This window comes from Oncorhynchus masou, chromosome 7 (genome assembly GCF_036934945.1).
Source record: "Oncorhynchus masou masou isolate Uvic2021 chromosome 7, UVic_Omas_1.1, whole genome shotgun sequence".
Taxonomy (NCBI): domain Eukaryota; kingdom Metazoa; phylum Chordata; class Actinopteri; order Salmoniformes; family Salmonidae; genus Oncorhynchus; species Oncorhynchus masou.
Window position 1 is genome coordinate 19789715 of NC_088218.1, and position 22539 is coordinate 19812253.

Here is a 22539-nt window from a genome sequence, read left to right on the forward strand (position 1 = left end):
AGTTTGAGAAGACTGTATTCCTACACAGGGAATAGTTTTAATGTGGCTTCTAAGAGCTCTGTAAGAGATGGGAGGCCACTCAACAGTTTGGTATCCATGAAAACTAATTAAATTGGTTACCATGGTTACAGTTTTTCAGAATACAGTTCCAACTCCTAAAATAAACCCCTCTCCCACCATGTCATGCTGACCTGTACTGTAAATTGTGCAAATGTGTTTGTCTAATTCAGACAGATTATACCACATTAAAAGTATGGCAATTGATGTTATACATTTTAAGCCATATCATATCCTTCAAAGCATGCCTTTGGATGTTATCTCTCCTGTACTTACTATTTTCCTTCACATTTACTGACAGTTTCCCTCTCCGCTCACCTTCCCTCTGCTTCTGTAAAGGCAAAGTTGCAAGCACACAATGAAATGTATGAAGTATCTTTACGGCAGCAAGGCTCTGAGGCAGCAGCAGATCTGGTGGGGACCGTTTAGAGCACGACACCTTCCTATTGTTTGATCTGCCGAGCTGCTGCCTCCCAGAGGAGCTGTCTGTAACAAAGAACCCAGTGTTCCTCCAACACACACTCATGCATGCATACACACAGACACGCATGGATGCCCCCACACACGCACACACACGATCCTACACACACACGCATGCATACCCACACGCACCCACAGACACATCCACCCTGATTGCCCTCCTCCTTCCCCACAGGGACCCAGATCAAAGAGACGTCGGTGTTCTGCGATGGTGGTGAGCGGGAGAGGCAGCTCTACCCCTCCTCCCAGGCTGTAGCCACCGTGGTGGAGGACAGGAGAGACTCAGATGAGAGGGAAGAGGAAGAAGAGGAGGAGGGAGGGGAGGGGGAGGAGCAGAGGCCTCTGTGCTCGGGGGGGCAGGGTTACCCCTTGGTGAGGGACCACACCTTGGGATTTGGGCTGGGGGACGTTGTTCCGGACGCGTCGGGAGGAGGAGACAATGTGGAGAGGAGCCAGTCTTATAAAGGTACAGTTAGAAGCCTCTAAAGATCCCTACAACAATACTTTTAATGGCTAGGTCATTTTGGCTAGACCAAAAGCTGACCCACCAATTCAAATGAGCTCCAAACGCATTCAAAGATCAAAATAACAATGTATGGGTAGCACAGCATGGAAGCCATAGGGCACAAAACAACCAATGGTCACACAACAAGACATGTCCTTTCAAGCCATTTTCTACAGAATATTGAGTAACTGTACTGTAATTAATTTGGAAAAAAAGGAAATTACCCTGGGCCACTGTAGCAGGATGTCACACATATTAAAAATCCCAAAAAAAGGATTAGGGCTCATCGCCACGGCAACTACCATTATAAGAGGATTATTTATATCCGACAACCAACCAGGGTCATTGGTCTGGAAATGCAGGGTTTTGAACAAGCTCTGTTAAAGGTTTTAATTTACTGTGTATATGCTGTTTTTCAGTGGTAGAAAATGCATCAATGATAATATTAAAGCAGAGTGCCTCGACTGACACAGTATCTATTGTTGTGCTGTTCTAGCACGGTGTTAAGGCATCATCTAAAACCAAGCAAAACAGGAGGTAAACGAGCTATGAAAATAGAATAAAGTGCCTGGGGCCAGGAGTTTTCTGGTTAGGAAACATGGTCAGGAAAACCTCAGGCCCTATATGGTAAATCCTAGCACTGATCCTAGACCATTTTTTTCCAGTGAGTAAGAAGAAGACAGGACTGGTGAGGCTGGCTTCTTACAGGCCATAGGTTAATTTTAGACCTGGCACTCTTACAGGTTTGTTGGAAAATCCTGTTTTATCCCTTGCCAATTTGCCAGCAGATGCCAGCTCATTATCTTGTTGATGACTGGTTGACATTAGAGATGGCATGACCTATGGTGACCAGCTTGTGAAAGAGATCATGAGCTTAGCTTGTTTGTTTATGCTTTGTTTATCAGCCCTACACACCTACGACACACACACACACACAGCCTCTTTCTCTCTACTCCCCCAAACACGACTTTCACAAATAATTATCCCTAACATAACTACTTTCATTGTAAAATCCTCAACTACTTTTCTAACATGTTAACATGAATGATGTGGTAAAAAAAATATTAAAACTGCCTCGATATGCCCGTAGCCACTGTAACAATAGGCTAAATTAAATGACATGTTTCTATTCGCGTCTCCAGAGTATTGCGCTCCACAATGAACATTCCTGTCGGCATGTGGTGATTTGAGAGTAATATGCTGTAATTCAGTTCTTAAGCGGATGACGATGATTCCTGGTTTGAGTAGGAGGCAGGCGGTGGATATTGATTCCTGTAATCACCCCAGAATGGAGGCAATATAAATGGTGGCTTCTCTTCTTGACGTCTTTCATTACTGTAAAAGCCGTCTTCCAAGACTCAATCACTGAGTCTAGTGCAGTGCTTCGGTCGTCACTAGTTACCACAGCCACAAATTCATAAACTCCCGCCTATTTCTACAATTTCTCTACTTAAAGTCTGATTTTAAAACCTAACCTTAACCCTAACCACACTGCTCAACCAAATGCCTAACCTTAAATTAAGACCAAAAAGCACATTTTTGCTTTCATTAATTATTACGACATAGCCAATGTTGACATTGTGGTTGAGGTTTCTAGTGGCAACCCAGTGTTTCTCTAGCCTTGCACTGGGTTAAGGTTAGAGTACATATTTGTTCTAGGCCAGCAGTAACACATATAAATATCTAGCCGTTGGTTAGTTGAATTGGTTGTTTTACTGCTGGGCTACAACAAACATGTGCAACCTTTTGGTGTACCCGAGGACTGGAATTTGAACCAACAAAGGTGCAGGTTTTACTTCTAGCCCTGCACTAACACACCTGATTTAAGAATCAAGGGCTGGATGATTGCGGTATTTATTTCTATATCAGGCTTGCTAGTGCTGGGCTAGAACAAAACAGTACACCCCTGTGGGTCCACAGTACTAGGACTGAAGAACATTGTTGGCATTATAGCGATATAACACTGTGGCAGGCATCTGTCAGGTGTGTTCTATTCCTATCAACACCCACTCAGTAGCAGTAAAAGACTAGACCAACTTTTTTGTGCCTGAGGGAGAAATGATTCTGGACAGAGTGCTGCTATTACAGTTTCTAACATTCAGGGAACAATGTGAGTGAGAGACTGACTGATGCTATAACTGCTGGTTATATAGTGGGGCCAAATGTGGCCATTGATCAATAAAATGGTGGCCTTTGACAGGACTGGTGTGGACGAGGGACCGCTATCTCATCTGTGTTAGTGGATAGTGCTCTGTACCTTCTCAAAACACTACGGTTATCAGGCAATATTGTTGGTCATAGGCCTGTGAATCATACCTAACTAAAAAGGATTCAATGTTCTGTGAGAAATGATTGGTGCTGTGATTTAGTTGTTTCATTGGTTGATAATGGTACATAAATGTGTTTTTGCATGTGTGTGTGTGTCTAGACCTGCGTGGGGAAGAGTGGGGGTGCGTGCGGCCCAGAGAGGTCCTGGAGGAGTCGGCCCAGGACTCCCGAAGTGGGGTCGTAGAGGAGGAGAGTGAGCCGGACGTCACCTACAGAGAGGTGGAGCAACGTCTGGACCTGCTGCAAGAGCACCTAAACAGGTGACTGGAAGGGGCGAGGGGAAATTCTGACAGTAATTCGCCATAAGAAAAAGCACAACTTTAACCAAGCCATTCTGGTGGTAAACAGACTACACCAGTGGTCACCAACCTTTTCGGAGTCAAAATGCATGCTGAGATCTACCGCTCTGATTTTTTATTAACACGACTTCAAAAAATGTAAGCTTATGCAACAATAACCAATTACAACAGTACTGTAGCAATGAGGCTGTGCAGTAATCTATAGGCCCAATACATTATCACCACATACTGGCTTTGCTTGAATTTACCTGCCAATGCATTGTTGTTCAGGACATATTTTTTAATAATCTTTCCAAATTTGATGTAGGCTATATCATCACACCGGTAATAGATCCATTGTTGTATTACTTGTGAGGCACAGCTGAGTGAGCATACATTTAAATAATTTGCTTTTTATTTTACTGGGCTGATGGTGCCTGCATCTGATGGTCAGTCGCTCCCGTTCCTCCACTGACACTGACCAAAAAGGGACACAGTCTTCCAGCTGATGGCGAAACTCGAGTCGCACCACATTATTACTGTCTCATGCACAAATTCATGTTGTTACTCATATGAACAGAGAAAGTAAAACATTCCTCGACATTAAAAAAGACACAAGCCGCTAATAATAACAACGCAAGCCTATAGATACACTTTCCGACTCATTCATTACTTCTGCACTGCTTGTTGTAGCGCTGAGTGGAAATAGGAAGAACGCACATTTTATGGCGTATAAAAGTATTGAATACAAAAGTGTTGACAGCGCTGAGTAAGAACTTAAACATGAACTCACTCATAAAAACAGCAGCTCTTTGCTATATTCGTTGACAGTCTCTCTCTAGTCATAGTTTTCAACGTTTTGAAATCTCAATGTATCATTTTTCCTGTAGCTTTCTTTTATGCCTGCTAAATTACTGCAGACTCAGTCATCTGAGCAATCTGATTGGCCAGCGGTGGCATAGTGCACTTGATTTCGTCGCCAAGCCCACCGGGAAGGCAGAGTTTATATCTTCAGAAACATGAAATGGCAACAGTTTGCCTTTCCAGCGCGCAGGGCAGCTGAATTGGCTACACCTACCACCAACAGCCTGAGACTAATAGAAAAGAATTGGCACACAAGGCTTTATTGTTATTGTTTTTTACAGAAATGTGGCAACCGACCAGTTGGTGACCACTGGACTACCCCATCTTCAAATAACCCCAGCCCAACTATCACTACATCCCACTGCACTATAGACTAGATACACAAGCAAGGTTTTTCCAGTACAACATCCATCAGAATACAACTGGGTTTACCGTACGCATCCACAGTCCACTGAATCATTGCTTGTAAAGTAAGGCTCACTATATAACACAGAGAGTTGACTTCTGCATACGTTCTGCGTGGAAGGGATCCAGCTGCTACAGACAACAGACAGCATCGCCTATTTTTAGCTGACGCCCGTGAGACGCAATCGCAACACAAAGACAGCAGACGCCACGGAGGGGAGGGTTGGGAGATGGTGAGGGGCAACAGCAGACAGAGGGAGGGGTCACATCAGCCACAAATTGGGAGGAGGCCTCTGAGTCAGTCCGACTTTCTCTTTTTATTTATTTCTCTCTCTTCTCTTCTCTTCTCTCATATATAAATATATATGTGTGTGTGTGTGTGTGTGTGTGTTCCGTCTATATATAGCATATGCTCTCTCACTTTTTCTCTCTCTCTACTGTATCTTCCCTCTCCATATCCCTTCTTCCACTGGAAGTGGCGGTTACAGACTGGCCACCTCAGGCTCTTTGCAGGCGTAGTCGCTCTCATTTCTCCTGCTTTAGGGAGGTAATGGGCAGACGCCTGGCCACTTAACAGACATGGCGGCCACACTACCCTGCCTCATCTAGCTGGAGCATGCCTGCCGGGGGTGTTTATCAGCTCAGATTGTCTTACAGCTCAACAGCAACTGTGACAAACACTGGCTTGTTCTCTGTCCGCAGTGCTCTGAAGGCAGTATGGGTGTGACGTTTCTAGATACAGTACACAGGTCTGTGTGTTTGTCATTGGAAATAAATAAATTAAAGTGATATTATTCCATATGGGCTTTTCCATACCTTGAAGGTGTTGTATGCAAAACTGGAGAAAAATCAAGAAATTATCATTCACAAAATAGAGAAGCACACATGAAAAGAAATTGGGATTACATTTTGTTTGGGGTGGAATGGTCTGAAACAGATAAAGATGTGCTACAGGACAGGGTCGCCTAGTGTCTTCTCTGCATTGTCCGAACTAGAAGCACAAGCATTTCTCTACACTCGCATTAACATCTGCTAACCATGTGTATGTGACAAATACAATTTTATTTGAATTGTTTGGGTTGGGGCTCCCTCTAGTGTTTGCATTGAGTATTACTGACTGCGCTCTCCCAATACAACCCCAGACACGTGCATGAAACAAAACCTACAGTAGCTAAAGCTAATACATAGCTAATACACTGAGGACCTATTTTAAGGTGCTCAGACTTTTACATAAATCCTGCATTGACGTCAGTGGCGGATTTATTTAAAAAAAAATGTGCGTGACGCATGTGGATCGCAAGCTAGGACCCACCCCTGATGCTGTCTCCCTGGCTCTCCCCACCCACCATCCAGGCTGGAGTCCCAGATGACGTCAGACATCAAGGCCATCCTCCAGCTGCTGCAGAGGCAGACCACCGTGGTTCCCCCGGCCTACAGCATCGTCACCTCCAGCCCAAAGTACCAGAGGCCTGCCATCAGGGTGCAGCCTGTTTCTGCCATCAGGATCACAGAGCCTCAACACAGCCTCAACCCTGCTTCACCACTGGCCCAGGTATACTGAACCAGCCCAGGTGAACGAATACGGTCTACACTAGCCATCAGAGCTATATACTGTGTTATACATAATGGGTCTGTATATACTGGCTCGGCACATTACACTCCCCTGTCTATATACTGGTCTATAGGTGCATTATCACTGTCTGTTCTGTATACTGACGGATGGTTACATCCTCCCTGTGTGAGTTTTGGACACTACAGAAGTCAATATCCCTGCCTGAAGTTGTTTGTTCTCAGTTTGCTGACCAGCCTGGTCTCAGAGCAAAACGTATTATATTTTACAAAAATCTGTGCCACTCCATTTAGTGTGATATGTTACTTTATGTTAAGGTACATTACATTGACGAGACATAACATAGTAAACGTAAATCCGGGACACTAAAATTAGTATGATATGTTATGTTTGGTTCGGGGACAGTAGCTGACAAAAACGAAAGGAGGCTGATTGGTCGGGGTGGATGGCTGGGCACAAAGGAACGTCTTGCGTATTAAAATCTCATCACAGACAACTTTAGTATTTTAGCAACTTTGCAACTACTTACTACTTTTTAGCAACTTTGTCACTAATTAGCATGTTCGCTAACCCTTCCCTTAACCCTATAACCTAACTCCTAACCTTAACCCCTAACCTAACATATCATACTCAAGCAGTCAAACATAATATATCATACCAAACGGGTTAAATGCGATCCAGACATAGGACACTAAATCAAATCAAATCACTATACGTCATACAATTCTTATTATATTGTACGACAAATGTTACATTGGTCGGTCAATGTAATGTAATGTAAAGTAACATATCATACTAAATGGAGTGGCACAGTTTAAAAAAAATATATATATATAATACATTTCGCTCTGAGACCAGGTTCTGCTTACTGCTTCACAGAATCCTGACATGGAGAAGCCCCTGAACAAATCCAAAGAATCCATGTCAGGCCAGGTTCCCACGGACATGGCCCCGGAAGAGGACCTCGGGGCAGGACTGCTGGAGAAGGACACAGAGCCCAGACACATACAAACCAAAATTGACTCTCCGGAGAAACGACAACAACCTAGAGCCCTCTTCCCCTCTGCCAGACAAGCCTCGCTCCCCGACGCAACACCTGAAAATTCCGAAACGCCAGGACTCCACAGGCCGGTATCTGACCCTGGGCTTCTGGGAAGGTAGGCCCTTTCGCCTACCTGTGCCCCTCTTTCTCACTACGGAAAACTAGGGCTTCTCTCAAAGTTTGACTCAGGGTCTTAGAAGGAGACTGTATATGCAAGGAATACTGTCGGCTTCCTTCCATTCCTTTTCCAATATTTTCTGCCGATCTCTGATTTAGATGTATTATAAAGTACATTTATACATAGGTATTTATACTGTATATTACTAATATCTGTAATTATTTACCATACACATATTTCAGATGTCATACTGCCAGCAACACAAAGACACCTAACATGCTTGTTCTTCCAAGAGAGAAAAGTGCATGTTTTGGAAGTGTTTTCTGTTGCATGTTCAAAACACAACACCATCTCATGCACTGCACAGTCATGGTGTGAGGTCGGCATGCTTTCAAAGTGATGAGTATCCGTTCTATAATTATTCCCAATCGATGGGGACAAAGCCACGTGAAACTCTCTTTCAAAGGCATTTTCAATCTGAAAATAAAAGTGTGCCATTTTAAACCCGTTGCATGAATGACCTTAATCAGACACCATGTAATGTAGTTGGCTAATTAACAATCTCCACGTGCGACATTAAATACACACAAATATTTCATCATATATTGTGCCTAAGTACCTACCGTCCACTTGTCTTTCAAAAAGTCATCTGATCATAAGAGACAAAGAACCACTATGTAAAATGCATCTTCTATTGGATTATAAATACACAGATATGCAAATGAATATGATTTAAATGGTTGGGAAAGCTCTTCTACAAAGTACCCCTTACACTGCTAAAGTATTCCTGAGAGAGATTATTTGTAATCGCTTTGCACCACAAGTCTCTTTCATGGGGCCATGAAAGCAATAACGACAACATTAACACATTCATTTACACACATGAATAATATACATATTTGATTAATGACTAGAAATTAGCACGGGTACATGCCCAAAAGTCAAAATTGGTATTTTAAAACTTGTACGGCATGAATTAAAACAAAAGGAATTACAAAAGGAATAAATGTCCATTTATTATAGCTACTTTCCTCCCCGAATCACTGATTATGTTTTACTATTGAAAATATTGTCAAAAAATAATTTAATGGGAAGTGTATGTGTATTTATGAGCTATACAAAAGTATTGTATTAACCTATTTATTACTGTAACTACACACACACAGAGGCATGAACAGGGTGGACTAACGATTATCTTTCATATATGTAATCGATGTGCAGGATCACTTCTCTTGAAAGGGCCTGCACTTAACGAAATGCATATCATTGTATAAAAGGAGTTGGAACACAACATTACATGTTCAGATGTAAGAAAACTACAATGAACAGCAACTCTCTAAAGCTGAATTGCTCAGATGCATCTTTTTTTGAATTGTTCTAAGAGGAATCAGGCCAAATTCTATTTCATTGCCCTTGCTAGTTATTGAGTAGTTACATGTAACCAATTATGTAAAGGTACAGTAGACATAGCAGTATATCATCATACAAACATCCTCGTTTCAGAAATCAACTACAACATTGTAATCTGCCACTATTGTCTATGGCCATGCAAAGGAAGAGCCAATAGTAGCAGTGACAGATTTGATGCTGTTGTTGTCTATAAGCAGGACGTCAACTTTAATTAATACCTTTTATAAGTACTGTACCCAACAATCTTTATAAGCTTCAACTCTTCTTTCCGTGCATGTTTAGGGGCTTCCATTTATATTCCAAGAATGCAGATTTTATTACTGTTTCTAACCAAGTGACAAAATCAATGCTGAGATGGTGTCAGACACCGACAACGTAGATTCAGGCCGAGCTAGCAGCTTAGCCCTAGTTAGCCTTAGCTTTTTCTAACCTACATTAGCCTTCACAAATGTCCTAAACACACTTATTCAGCTGAATAATATGCATTCAACAGTCAGCAATGTAAATGTATTGAATATGGACGGATTCTGCATGTCGCAAATTAAGTCATTTTTAGTTTTATGACTTATTTTACACAAACATAGTCAGATGTGTGGTATTGCATGGATCAACATCAAATGGCAATTTGTTTTAACATATTTCAAAACATGTTTGTGATTTATCATGAAGGGGAAAGTTGGTCTTATAAAATGATAAACAATGGTAATAAATACACCCATTTTTTCTATAAGCGAACACTTAACTTTCCATAATTTTTTAAATGTGTTTTGGTTCAATTGTGTATCAGCCCAAGGAGTGAGATACATTATGTAAAACACATATCATGCTCCCATATGTAGCAATTAACAGATATAAACTTTGTAGTCAGGGCAAATGGAATCTAGAGAAGTCATATTCATTGGGAACACTATAGCTATGCATGTTTTGTAGCAGTACTTAGTTGAGTTTTAATTAAAGGCAGACTCAGCAATATGACATATTGCTGAGTCTACCATTAATTTCAGATCGTACCGGCCCTATCCTATGAGTTGTGCCCATACACAGCTATAAGAGGGCACAGGTCCTTCGCTCCATGTAATGCCAGTTGAGTGGCCATGACTACTCGATCTCAGTTTTAAAACCCACCACACATAACCCTGGCAAAACAAGCTAAGGTGCTTCTAGTATAAACTTTCCAGAGCACGGATGCTATACCAAGTAGCTGAAACATGACATGTCCAATACCTGAGGAGTGCCCCATTGAACTTTTCATAGAGGTCCCACTTTTGCACAGATATTAAACAAAAAAAAGTGTGCTTTACTAGAGAAATTTCACTAGTGCTGTTCACAATTGTTTTTATGCATTTTTTTTTACATTTGCCACTGTATTTTTTACAATGCAACACTTAACAGCTGATATGAATGTTTGTCCTTGAATATGCTGTATTTAAAGAAATGTAATATATTGTGTACATATTGATAAACCATTTGTGTAATTGTATAAATTAATAAACAGAATGCATACTGACTACAAACTGAGTTTATTGTGTTGTGAATAACACCAATATCACTGATGAATGCCCCAATGGTCACAATGCACTTAACTACATGTCTGATAAATATTTCACCCTGAACTATAAAAATGCAGGTTATCACAAAAAAAAAGTTTTACATGTAATTGTTGGTGGTAGTTAATGCATGCTTTTCTTTGCAAAGGAATTACAGCGCATGTTTACAACACAGTGCAGGTTATTCATACATTTGTGGACGCCCTAATGTTTAATTTGTGTATTATGTTGGGCCACATTTCATTGAAATCAAGAGACGCATATAGTTATCCTTAAAAAAAAAAATGCAGTGCCGGCATATATTTGTAATAAAAATATTATATCTATACTTCAAAATGTATGGAGTGTTTAATGTAAAAGTAATTCACACCTATATATAGTGGTTACAAAAACAACATACACAGTGGTGGGGATGAATCTGGAAACCGACGATCCGAGATTGTAATGGCACAAAAGTCACCATGGTAAAGATCAGTAACAGCTTTGCCATCCCTTTCTTTGTTTAAACCTACCACGGTCCTTTAGCAACAGAATTTACAACAAGCAGATACATTTAGAAACACGCCATGTGTTATCTGGCAAATCTGCACATTCCTGTATTGTGTACAAGGCAGACATTATGGCAAACAAGCCGTTTCTGTTGTAACCTCCTTCCCCATTTTAATTTTAAGTTAATATTGATTGGTGCCTTCCCATTATTTAGGGGAAGTGGTCAGCGAGCCCCAGACTGGCGGTTGAAGTGCCCCTCTGACCCCAGCACGGGATGGGCCCGGGCCAGGCCACTCCACTCCACTCAGATGGCCATTGTACACAGGATAAACTGCAGGAGGGAAATCAAGAGAAAATTTGCTAATTTTGATGTAATTACTATAACTTGCATGTCAGGACAGGCTATTGGGAATCCCATGACAGACTGGGGAATGAGAGAGAGGAAAACTGGGTTGTGTTCATCAGGACAGAATGTTTTAAAAATGAAACTGAAAAAAAAATGCATGTTCAGATAACACTGAAATTAAGAGGTACTTTCTTACATTGTGTGCCTACTGAACACGGCCCTGAATTTCACACTTACGTCATCGTATTGGAAGTTGACAGCCCCCTGCTGCATCTGGTCTCTCCTCCTGAAGCTCTCTGTGGAGACACATAGTAAAGATGGCAGTGTAGAGGTGAAATTTGAATGCCATTCATTGGGACTACAATACCCAGCGAGACACTGTGCTAATGAGCCTACGAATGTACATGCACAAAAGAGACCAGGACAAAACAAGACAGATTACACCGCAAAAGATAACGATTTGAATGAGTAAAAATGTTAGTGAATGACAGAATTTGTTATTTTATAACGAAACCCATAGCTCTGGATGGTGAGGAAATTTGAAATGCTGTTGAATAAAAAGGTTAAACATCGTCACGTGCAGCCTCCAAGTGAGCATCTTACCTGTGAGGGCGCGAAGCTTCACAGCACATGCCACATAGTCGTCAAAGTAGATCCGGCCAGCCTTGCTGTAGCGTTTGATGACAGCGTTCAGAGCTTGCGGACTGATCCTGTAGCCTGTAGGAAGAGATCACAATATGCATCAAATTATTCATAAGACAACATAGTATTAGGATTCATCCAGTGACCACTGCATTTAGTTGACAATGATCATAAACACCAGCCTTTGCCTAATTGTCCATCTACTTTGTATCAAGAATGGTCTCTCAGACCAATACCTTGAAATTATCTGCAGCTACACCAAAATTATGATTACTGTAAGAGTCTATCATCAATGGTTTAAATCATTTAAAGTCAAGCCTCCCAGCCACTTTCGGATGCTGCATCTGAACCAGGCTCTGGAATGCTGCCCCTCTTTGGATGGCAGAATGGACTATCCCATGTCATCATCCTATCAAAATGGACTATCCCATACCATTAGCCTGGCCGAGCACTAACTCACCCATAGCGGAGATGGACTGGGTCATCTCATGGGGTTCCACCGTGCCACTCCGGTCTTGGTCGAACATCATGAAGTTCTGCTTCCAGCCACTCAAGGCAGCAAACAGCTCCTTGAACTCATTGAAGCCCAGCTTTCCGGTCATGTCTCTCTGGTGGGCGGTTAGTTAAGGGTTAACCCTGTTCATTTGGTAAAGAGAAACTAAAAATGGCCATGTGAACTAGTCTCACACAGGATATGATGAGTTGTGGTAAATGTTGTGGGTGAACCAGACCTTTCTGCGACTGAATCAATTCCATAAGTAATCCTCCGTCTCAATATGGCCCACTTACACACATATCATGGATTTAATATGAAGGAAATACATTTTATAGAACATCCCAAACTGCAAATGCTGACTGTTGTACATCCTTGTTGTAAAGTCTATTTTACTGTACATAAGAAGGATGAACATATTCATATTCAGACAGGACTAGAATTGTTCCTCTACCTCTGAAAATGGATTAACATTTTAGGACTTCTTTAGGACTTCTGTTCATTTTTCACCAGCAAGTCAACATAGCAAAGTGCAATACCAAACAAACTTCAATGACACTGGACAGAGGCCCAGTCCAAGAGATTCATTGATATAGAAAGGATACATCCAGCATTGCGATCATGATTCTACATGTCTCCAAACTGAAGGCTGTTGAAGAAGAGAAACAACGATCACACAATAAAAAACATACAATGACAATACCAATCAGAAAACCAGTGACAAATCTTTGCAAAGACTAATTTAATGCGGGATACTCAAATCATAAAACACACATAATATAATTGGATCATTTATGACCACAAAGTGAACCTTGGATCGTGGGACTGGGTGTGAACTTACGAGTATAGGTGCCACTGATACCAGTCTGTGTAAGACACCTCTGAAGCTCCTCTGCATCAATCTCCCCATCCTGCAGAGGAATATCCCTGTAAGATTACTCTCCAACAACAACTTATTACTGTGCAGTGAAATTAATATTTAACAAAGGTTGAGTCATACATCCTCCAAAACATGACCTGCCAAACCGCGCTTCTTAACACTCGTCCACTTAACCCGGACGCCAGCTGCATCAATGTGTCGGAGGAAACACCTTTCAACTGATGACCGAAGTCAGCCTGCAGCTGCCCGGCCTGCCAAAAGGAGTTGCTAGAGCGCGATGAGTCAAGTAAAGCCCCCCCCGGCCTAACCCGGACGATGCAGTGACACCTCAAGCACTGCGATGAAGTGCCTTAGACCACTACACCACTCAGGAAGCCAGTAATGTTGCATTCTATCCAAAGAGGAATATTTACTGTACCCATGATCAATTTAAATGAAAGCATTGATCACTCACCTGTCCTGCTATGGTAGTAAAGTACCCCCACATGGGGTCATTAACAGGCTGTTGAGGAGGAGCAGCAAAGGTACCAGGGTAGCCTCCACCATTCTGGGGGTAGCCTGCCTGGGGTGGGCCTCCCATGGGGCCACCCTGCATGGGCATACCCTGGGGTTGCATGCCTTGCATTGGTCCTCCATACTGACAAGAAAAGGAGAGTACAGTCAAGTAACTGGGCTTAAGGAAAACTTCCCAAAATTACTAATTCAATAGAAAACAGATTGGAGCACTCAAAAAACAAGAAGCTATATACAGTGCCTTCAGAAAGTACTCACACCACTTGACTATTTCCCAAAGAAATTGTGTTACAGTCTGAATGTAACATTGATTAAATTGAGATTTTGTGTCACTGATACAACACACAATACCCCATAATGAGAGTTGAATTTTGTTTGTAGAAAATTTTGAAATAAAAAATGTAAAGCTGAAATGTCTTGAGTCAATAGGTATTCAACACCTTTGTTATGGCAAGCCTAAATAAGTTCAGAAGTAAAAACGTGCTTAAAAATCACATAAGTTGCATGGACTCATTCCGTGTTCAATAAGTGGTTAACTACCCCATATCTGCATCCCACACATACAAGTATCTGTAAGGTTCCTCAAATCAAGTAATGAATTTCAAGCACATATTCAACAACCAAGACCAGGGAGGTTTATCAATGACTCACAAAGGGCACCGATCGGTAGATGTGTAAAAAATAAACAAATCAGACGCTGAATATACCTTTGAGCATGGTGAAGTAATTAATTAGGCTTTCGATGGTGTATCAATACACTCAGTCACTACAAATATACAGGTGGATGTCCTAACTCAATTGCCAGAGAGGAAGGAAACTGATCAGAGATTTCACCATGAGGACAATGGTGATTTTAAAGCAGTTAGAGTTTAATGGTTGAGGATGGATTAACACTGTAGTTACTCCACAATATTAACTTAAATGACAGAGTGAAAGGAAGGAAGACCACACAGAATAAAAATATTCTAAAACATGCATCCTGTTTGCAACAAGGCACTAAAGTAATACTGTAAAAAAAAATGGCAAAGCAATTCACTTTTGTCCTGAATACAATGTGATATAGGGCAAATCCAACACAACACAGAGTACCACTCTTCATATTTTCAAGTATGGTGGTGGCTGCATCAGGTTATGGGTATGCTTGTCATTGACACGGGTGTTTTTTAGGATAAAAATAAACAGCTATAAATACAGGTAAATCTTAGAGGAAAACCCGAGATCAATCTGCTTTCAAAACAGACACTGGGAGGCAAATTCACCTTTCAGCAGGACAATAACCTAAAACACAAGGCCAAATCTACACTGACCTTTCTTACCAAGATGACATTGAATATTCCTGAGTGGCCTACTTACAGTTTAGACATAAAATTGCCTTGAAAATCTATGGCAAGACTTATAAATGGCTGTCTAGCGTTGATCAAAAATCAACTTGACAGAGCTTGAATATTTTTTTAAAGATTAAAGGGGCAAATATTGTTCAAGCCAGATGTGCAAAGCTCTTAGAGACTTACCCCAAAAGTCTCACAGCTATAGTCGCTGCCAAATGTGCTTCTACAAAGTATTGACTCGGGTGCGAATACTTACGCAAATGAGATATTTTTGTATTTAATTTTCAATAAATGTGCTAATAAGTCGATAGACAGGTTTTTTACTTAGTCATTACTGTATGTAGATGGGTGAAAAAAGTATCTATATATAGTATAGTATATATATATTTAATCCATTTTGAATTTCAGGCTGCAACACCAACATAAGGAATAAGTCAAGGGGCAAATACCTTCTGAAGGCACTGTAGATGTTCTTACACTAAGGCTTGATGCCTTGATGGGAAGCAAACAGGTATACTATTACTGACGTTTGGACATCACATGACGTCTTCCTCAGAGAGTAAGTCATACATATATGAGGTAGTCAGGTGATTGGAAAGAATGCCCATGACTCAATTATAAACAGTTTCCCCATTTCTAAATATTTTCACTGTCAATATAAGCAAAATCAGCAGGTTGTGAACCTATTTCTAGATGAAGTGAGGATATTTTCATTGACAATATTAGCAGGGTGTGGACTAGTCTATGACTCCCATTCCATTGCATTACACTGAGCCACTGGACATCCCCTTTCATTTTGTGAGGACAATGACAAGATGCTCCGACGCTGGCCAAATGTTCTATCTAAATGCAATATATATTTTAATTTATCCATTATTTTACCAGGTAAGTTGACTGAGAACACATTCTCATTTACAGCAACAACCTGGGGAATAGTTACAGGGGAGAGGAGGGGGATGAATGAGCCAATTGTAAACTGGGGATTATTAGGTGAACGTGATGGTTTGAGGGCCAGATTGGGAATTTAACCAGAACACCAGGGTTAACACCCCTACTCTTACGATAAGTGCCATGGGATCTTTAATGACCTCGGGTGTCCTGACTCTCTGTTTAACGTCCCATCCGAAAGACGGCACCATACACAGAGTAGTGTCCCCAAACGCTGCCCTGTGGAATTGGGATATTTTATAGACGAGGGGAAAGAGTGCCTCCTACTGGCCCCCCAACACCACTTCCAGCAGCATTCAGGGACTGAACAGGACCAACCCTGCTTCGCTTCAGAAGCAAGCCAGCAGTGGTATGCAGGGTGGTATGCTGCTGGCACATGAGGGTTTTGTAAACATTTGGAACTGAACTTTCATATAAGTGAGAAATCATTTCAAACACAAAATATACACTCACTCAGTTTAGGAACGTTTCACCCAGCTGTATTTTCAAGAACACCGCCTCCAAGCAAGACTACACTTCCTCACCTCCAATTTCCACTTCAAACATCTACAATGGAGCATAACTAGGGAGAAGTTTTGTACCCCTGTTCTGGAAAATTCAGTCAGGTAAAACTTTGCCAAACTGCGTACATTAAGTATATATTTTGGACTTGAAAGATTCTTTCACCCCAGGTGAAAGTTAAGTTCCAAAGGTTTCCAAAACCGTATTGCAAGCAAGGATTATTCATGTTTCTAACTGTTAAAAACAGAGCATTGGGATTGTAGTTTATTGATCCAGCTGCGGCCCATATGTTCAATTGAGAATTCAAGGTCTGGGTGTAAGCTTACCCCCACTTGGGTTCTCGAGAGCTAAGTGTGGCCATATCCTAGGGTAATGCAGTGACCATGACAGAAGAATAACAAGCACTCCCCAAATGGGAGAGGTTGAGCTGTGGGCCATACTAGAGGGGTTGAAACAGTGTATGTAGCCAAGACTAGGCTACTAACTACAGATAGGCTACTGTAACTAGCTAGCCTAAACAGCCACATCCCTAGTGTATTTACATAGGGTGATTTTAAAACTACAGCATTAAGTGCTTTTAAAAGACTGACAAAATACCAGCTGGCCAAATTCAATTGTTAACATTACTCCGAAATAAACAAGGCAACAGTAAACATGTCGTCCCCCAGGAATGAGCCTGTGCCACCCTTGGGCCAATTGAGATATCGCGAGTGACACACACATTTCAGTTAATTCCTTTAGCTCCCACCTTAGGCCAATCTGTGTAATTTTGTACATTCCGGATCAATGACAAAACGATTTATTCAACCAAGTTTAATCAAACTCGTCCCAATGCTGTCTGAGATATCGTGTGTGACCAATATACGAAATAACGTACAGATCCACAATCCCCTCCGAATTCATCGAAGGGGACAATAACAATTTATATGAAAACTGAAACTAGTGACTAAACAAAGTAGCTAGAACTGAGGGCAAATATCAACTTTTTTCATAACCAAGATATAGCCTAACAGTTACTTGCCTAAAAAGATGCGAAACCTTTCAATGTAGATACTTTGAAACGAGTGTGCTTACAACTGACCGTGTTACAATGTTTCATCATAACAATGACACATTTTAGGAGTCTTATCTGAGCACTCCCCTTATCGGAAATGAAATAGGCCAAACTCCTGACTTATGTAGACTACTGTAAAATCACAGTCAAAAGAAAACACGAAGCGTTTACTCACCCCGCCATATCCTGGATAAGCCATATGTACACTATAAAGAATTGCCACAAAACGATTCGATGCACTGAAATGTTTCGATGTAAAAAAAAGTCAGTAAACGCAATGCAAAACCGAACCTGTTACTTGAAATACACTGCGACAACAGCATGTGTACATCATTTCCGGTCGTCACTAGTTACTCCAGCCACAATGTCGTCCCCGCCCATTTCGACAATTTCTCTTCTTAAAATGTGTTTTTAAACCTAAACGTTATCTTAACCCTAATCTTAAACACATTGCTAATATTATGCATAACCCTAACCTTAAATTAAGACCAAAAATCTAATTTGTATTTTTATACATGTTTACGATATAGTCAACTCTGACTTTGTGGCTGTGCTATCTAGTGGAAACCATCATTTCCAAGAAAGTGTTGCGAGAAGGCGGAAGTTCGAATTGGCTAATCGACTGATAGTGAAGATAGCCAATGAGGAAGCTCACAGCATTCAATTAGCTTCAGAAGCATTCTTGGTACTTCGCTGACGAGAAGATAGGCCTGCTGGCCATTCAAATAGAATAGAATAGAATAGAATAGAAGTAATCCAAAGAGGAATGTTCTAGTGTGGACCCCTGGCTTTCTTTCCCAACCACCATCATCTTCAGGATGAGCTCACCGGCACAGACAGGGAAGCAAGGCTCCACTTCCCCCATTAGCAGACAAGGGCAAGCGGATGGGGCCTGTTGTTGTGGTAGGCAGAACCTGTTTTGGGAACTTTGGTCATGTCCCTGTCACTGTGGAGGGGGTGCCCTGCTCTGCCCTGGTGGACAGTGGGTCCACAGTAACCCTGGTGAGGCCGGATATTGTGCCAGGTTGGACTCAGTTTGAGCCCACAACTGTGCAGCTCCGCACAGTCACAGGTGAGCTGGCACCCATGAAAAGGAAGGGAATAATGACTCTGACAGTAGGGGGCAGGACTGTGCGTCATCCTGTGTGGGTGGCGGCTATGCAGGGCCCTTGTATCCTGGGGTTGGACTTTCTTAGGAGCACAGGCTGCCAGTTAGACCTAAACGGGGGCACTCTGAGCTTCCAGGGAGGGCCGGCAGTCACCATGGCCCCCCCTAATGTCACATTCACTCAACCCAACAGACCCTTTACTCCAACAGTTAAAGCAGCAGAGACTCATGGCTGCCCTCCCCTCCCCCACATCTATGTGTTACTTTTCCCCAGCCCCCTGTTGCATTCCCCCAGCTACCTCCATGACACATCCCTCCGTGGGCCCAGGCCGCGCTCCCCCAGCCCAGCTACCCCAGATGGGAGAGGAGAGGACACTGTCTGCAGTGATGGAGATATGGGGGAGGAACTGTGTTGGTCTTGACCCCGAGCAGCAGGAACGGTTGTGGCAGTTGGTGTTTGAATTCAGAGACAGCTTTGCGCTGAGTGAGGAAGAGGTGGGTCAGACTCATCTGGTGCAGCATGAGATCGACACAGGTGACGCTCGGCCCATCACGATGCTCAACCCATCAAGATTTGTCCCTGCCGTATCCCGCTGGCACGCCAGGAGGTGGCAGACAAGGCTGTGTTGGATATGCAGCGGGCAGACTTCATCGAGCCCTCAGACAGCCCCAGGGTGACACCAGTCGTCGTGGTTTCTAAGAAGGGGGGCAAGCTGAGGTTCTGTGTGGACTACAGGTGGCTGAATGAGGTACCCAGGAAGGTCTCATACCACGTATCGATGAGTTGCTGGACCTGGTTAGGCGGTCCTCCTGGTTCTCCTCTCTAGACCTCCGCAGTGGCTACTGGCAGGTGCCCCTCTCCCCAGAGGCCAAAGCCAAAACTGCATTCTCCACTAACTGAGGACACTGTCAGTTCAAGGTCCTGTGCTTTGGCCTGTGCAACACTCCAGCTACTTTTGAGCGTTTGATGGACAGGGTGCTGGATGGCATCCCCCGACAGCAGTGTCTGGTATACCTCGATGACATCCTGGCCCATGGCAGCTCCTTCCAGTCAGTCCTGGTGGAGCTACGACGTGTGCTGGAGCGGGTGGCTGCCGCAGGTCTGAAGCTCCACCCCGAAACGTGCCACTTCATGAGGAGAGAAGTGTCCTTCTTGGGCCACCAAGTGGGCAAGGAGGGGATCAGCACAATGGAGGACAAGTTGGGGGCTGTCCGAGACTGGCCAACCCCCACCGACCAGCGTCAGCTGAAGAGCTTCCTGGGCCTGGCCTCGTACTACAGGAGGTTTGTATGGGGATTCTCAAGCGTCGCTGCTCCCCTGAACCACCTGCTGCCACAGGACAAGGCCTTCACTTGGACAGTAGAGTGTGAGGTGGCATTTCAACACCCTCAAACGTGCACTGATCAAGGCCCCCATGCTCGCCCCCCTGACCTCACCTTGCCCTTTATCCTGGACACAGACTCAAGCAATGTGGGCATGTTCAGCAGGTTTGGAGCTGCGGAGTCCATCCACAGCGACCAAGGCAGAACCTTTGAGTCCCGTGTGTTTGCCACCATGTGTGAGAGGCTGGTTATGCACAAGACCTGCACTACTCCTCTCCATCCTCAAAGTGATGGCCTTGTGGAGTCCTTCAACAAAACGCTTGGACAGCAGCTTGCCATCGTCTCTGCCAAACACCAGCGTGACTGGGACAAGCACCTGCCTATGGTCCTCATGGCATGCCGCTCCGCTGTCCAAGACTCCACCTCCTGCACGCCTCCTCATGCTGGGGAGAGAGATCCGCACTCCTGCAGAGATGGTGTTTGGTCGGCCCCTGGATAGCCCTCATGTTCCCCCGGGGCCGGAGTATGCCCGGAGACTCCAGGACGGCCTGGAGACAGCCCACACCTTCGCCAGAGAGCAGCTGGTGAATGCAGGTGTGAGGCAGAAGAGGAACTATGACGTGCACACCCGGGGAAGGCACTTTGTGGCTGGGGAGCTGGTCTGGGTCTACAGCCCCCTAAGGAAAAAAGGCAGATGACCCAAGTTGGACAGTCACTGGGTGGGACCCTGCAGTGTCCTGGAGAGGGTAGGGGAGGTTGTTTACCAGGTGCAGCTTCCTCCCAGGGGGAGAAAGGTGGCACTGCACCGGGACAGGTTAGCCTCATACAGAGGGGCTTCTTCTCCCCAAACACCAGGGACCCCCACAATTCCCCTCTCTGGCAATGGCATTCTCCAGGCACCCACCCCCAGGTGCTGCAGACCAGGCTCCAGACAGCCCACTCCCCCTGTCTCTCTCCCTGTGTCACAGCGTGGTTCCCCGGAGCCACGGACTGTATTCACCTGTATTCCCCGCATCATTGTCCCCTATATCCCTGTCTTCATCCCCTGGGTCCCAGAGGGGCAGCCCCCTGCCATGGATCTGGACACTCTGCGACCATCACGGCTACGCAGGCAAAGGAGACCTCCGGGTTGCTTCAGAGACTTTGTTTGTTCCCTCGGGGGACGAGGGACTTGTGTAGCGACCCGCACAGACAGCTGTGTGTTATGTGTTAGGCTATTGGTTGTGTTGTACTTACCAGTACCCAGTGTTCGCAGGGTCCGACATGCCAATCAACCTGCTATCTGCCAATCATGGGAATGCCTGGAATGTTCGGATGCCGGGCATCCTGGTGGTTGGCGGAGTGGCGTGGAGGGGGGTTGGGCAGCGGAATAGAGCACTGGAATTTCAGACCAGGTTTAGCCATTGTTCTTTCTCTTACATCTGGGCTTCACAAGAGAAGGTTGGTTTGGTTTGGTTGGTTTAGCCTGTGTGAAGTTGGGTTAATAAACCGTAAATTCGTAAACTCAATCTTCTGTCTGGACAATTGTTCCTTTATGATCTAGTCAGGTCATTACAATAGGAAAAGCTATCAGATGCTTGTTTTTATTTTTCCTGCACAATAATCTGATCTTAAACTTACAAGCGCTGACTGGCCTATTATGAATAAGCATTTACATTCACCAATAAGAACGACACAGACTCAAACATGCCACTATCTTCTTCACACCATAGCCAATAGTCACCACAAGAGGGTACCCAAGATGCAGTTTGTAAGGCTATTTCATGTAGGCTTTCCCTGGTGTGACATTTTTAATGCCATGTAAATCTCTCTAGGACAAGGTGACTTTAATCAATATATTTAGCTCTATTTACCCTCAGATAAATCTCTAGCCAAATATGTCTTTATCCTAGTGATCCAACATTCCAATGTCTCAGATGAGCAAGAAAAACACAACACATACGATGGGTGTACAATTAGACTGTTGAAAAATAAGATAAGCATTCCTTCAAAACCAAACATTGACCAAATGATGGGAGGAATGTTTACGACCGAACAACCAGTATTGATATATACAGTTCATTCGGAAAGTATTCAGACCCATTGACTTTTTCCACCTTTTGTTACATTTCAGCCTTATTAAAAATAAAAAGGCAAACCTCGTGCTATGTGACTAGAAATTGAGTTCAAGTGCATCATGTTTCCATTGATCATCCTTGAGATGTTTCTACAACTTGATCTACAATTTACCTGTGGTAAATTCAATTGATTGCACATGATTGGAAAGGCACACACTTGTCTATAAGGTCCCACAGTTGACAGTACGTGTCA

General features: G+C 43.3%; 2 protein-coding genes across 2 annotated transcripts in view; one reads left to right on the top strand and one right to left on the bottom strand.

The window, feature by feature from the left end:
• The window catches only part of LOC135543472 (potassium voltage-gated channel subfamily H member 7-like), a 78396-nt gene extending 67470 nt beyond the window's left edge, over positions 1–10926 (top strand). Inside the window, exons 15-18 of the mRNA XM_064970754.1 lie at positions 713–1003; positions 3471–3630; positions 6271–6469; positions 7367–10926. Coding sequence (XP_064826826.1) covers positions 713–1003; positions 3471–3630; positions 6271–6469; positions 7367–7648 — 932 coding nt within the window. The 3' untranslated portion in view covers positions 7649–10926. The remainder of the gene's footprint in view (positions 1–712; positions 1004–3470; positions 3631–6270; positions 6470–7366) is intronic.
• On the bottom strand, positions 10562–18138 carry LOC135543471 (grancalcin-like). The gene is made up of 8 exons (XM_064970753.1): positions 17974–18138; positions 13909–14091; positions 13416–13485; positions 13180–13223; positions 12542–12689; positions 12043–12156; positions 11677–11735; positions 10562–11424 (listed from the first exon to the last, which is right to left on the bottom strand). Exons 1-8 carry the CDS (start codon positions 17995–17997, stop codon positions 11398–11400), a joined length of 669 nt encoding a protein of 222 aa, XP_064826825.1. The 5' UTR covers positions 17998–18138; the 3' UTR covers positions 10562–11397.
• Positions 18139–22539: the final 4401 nt, after the last annotated feature.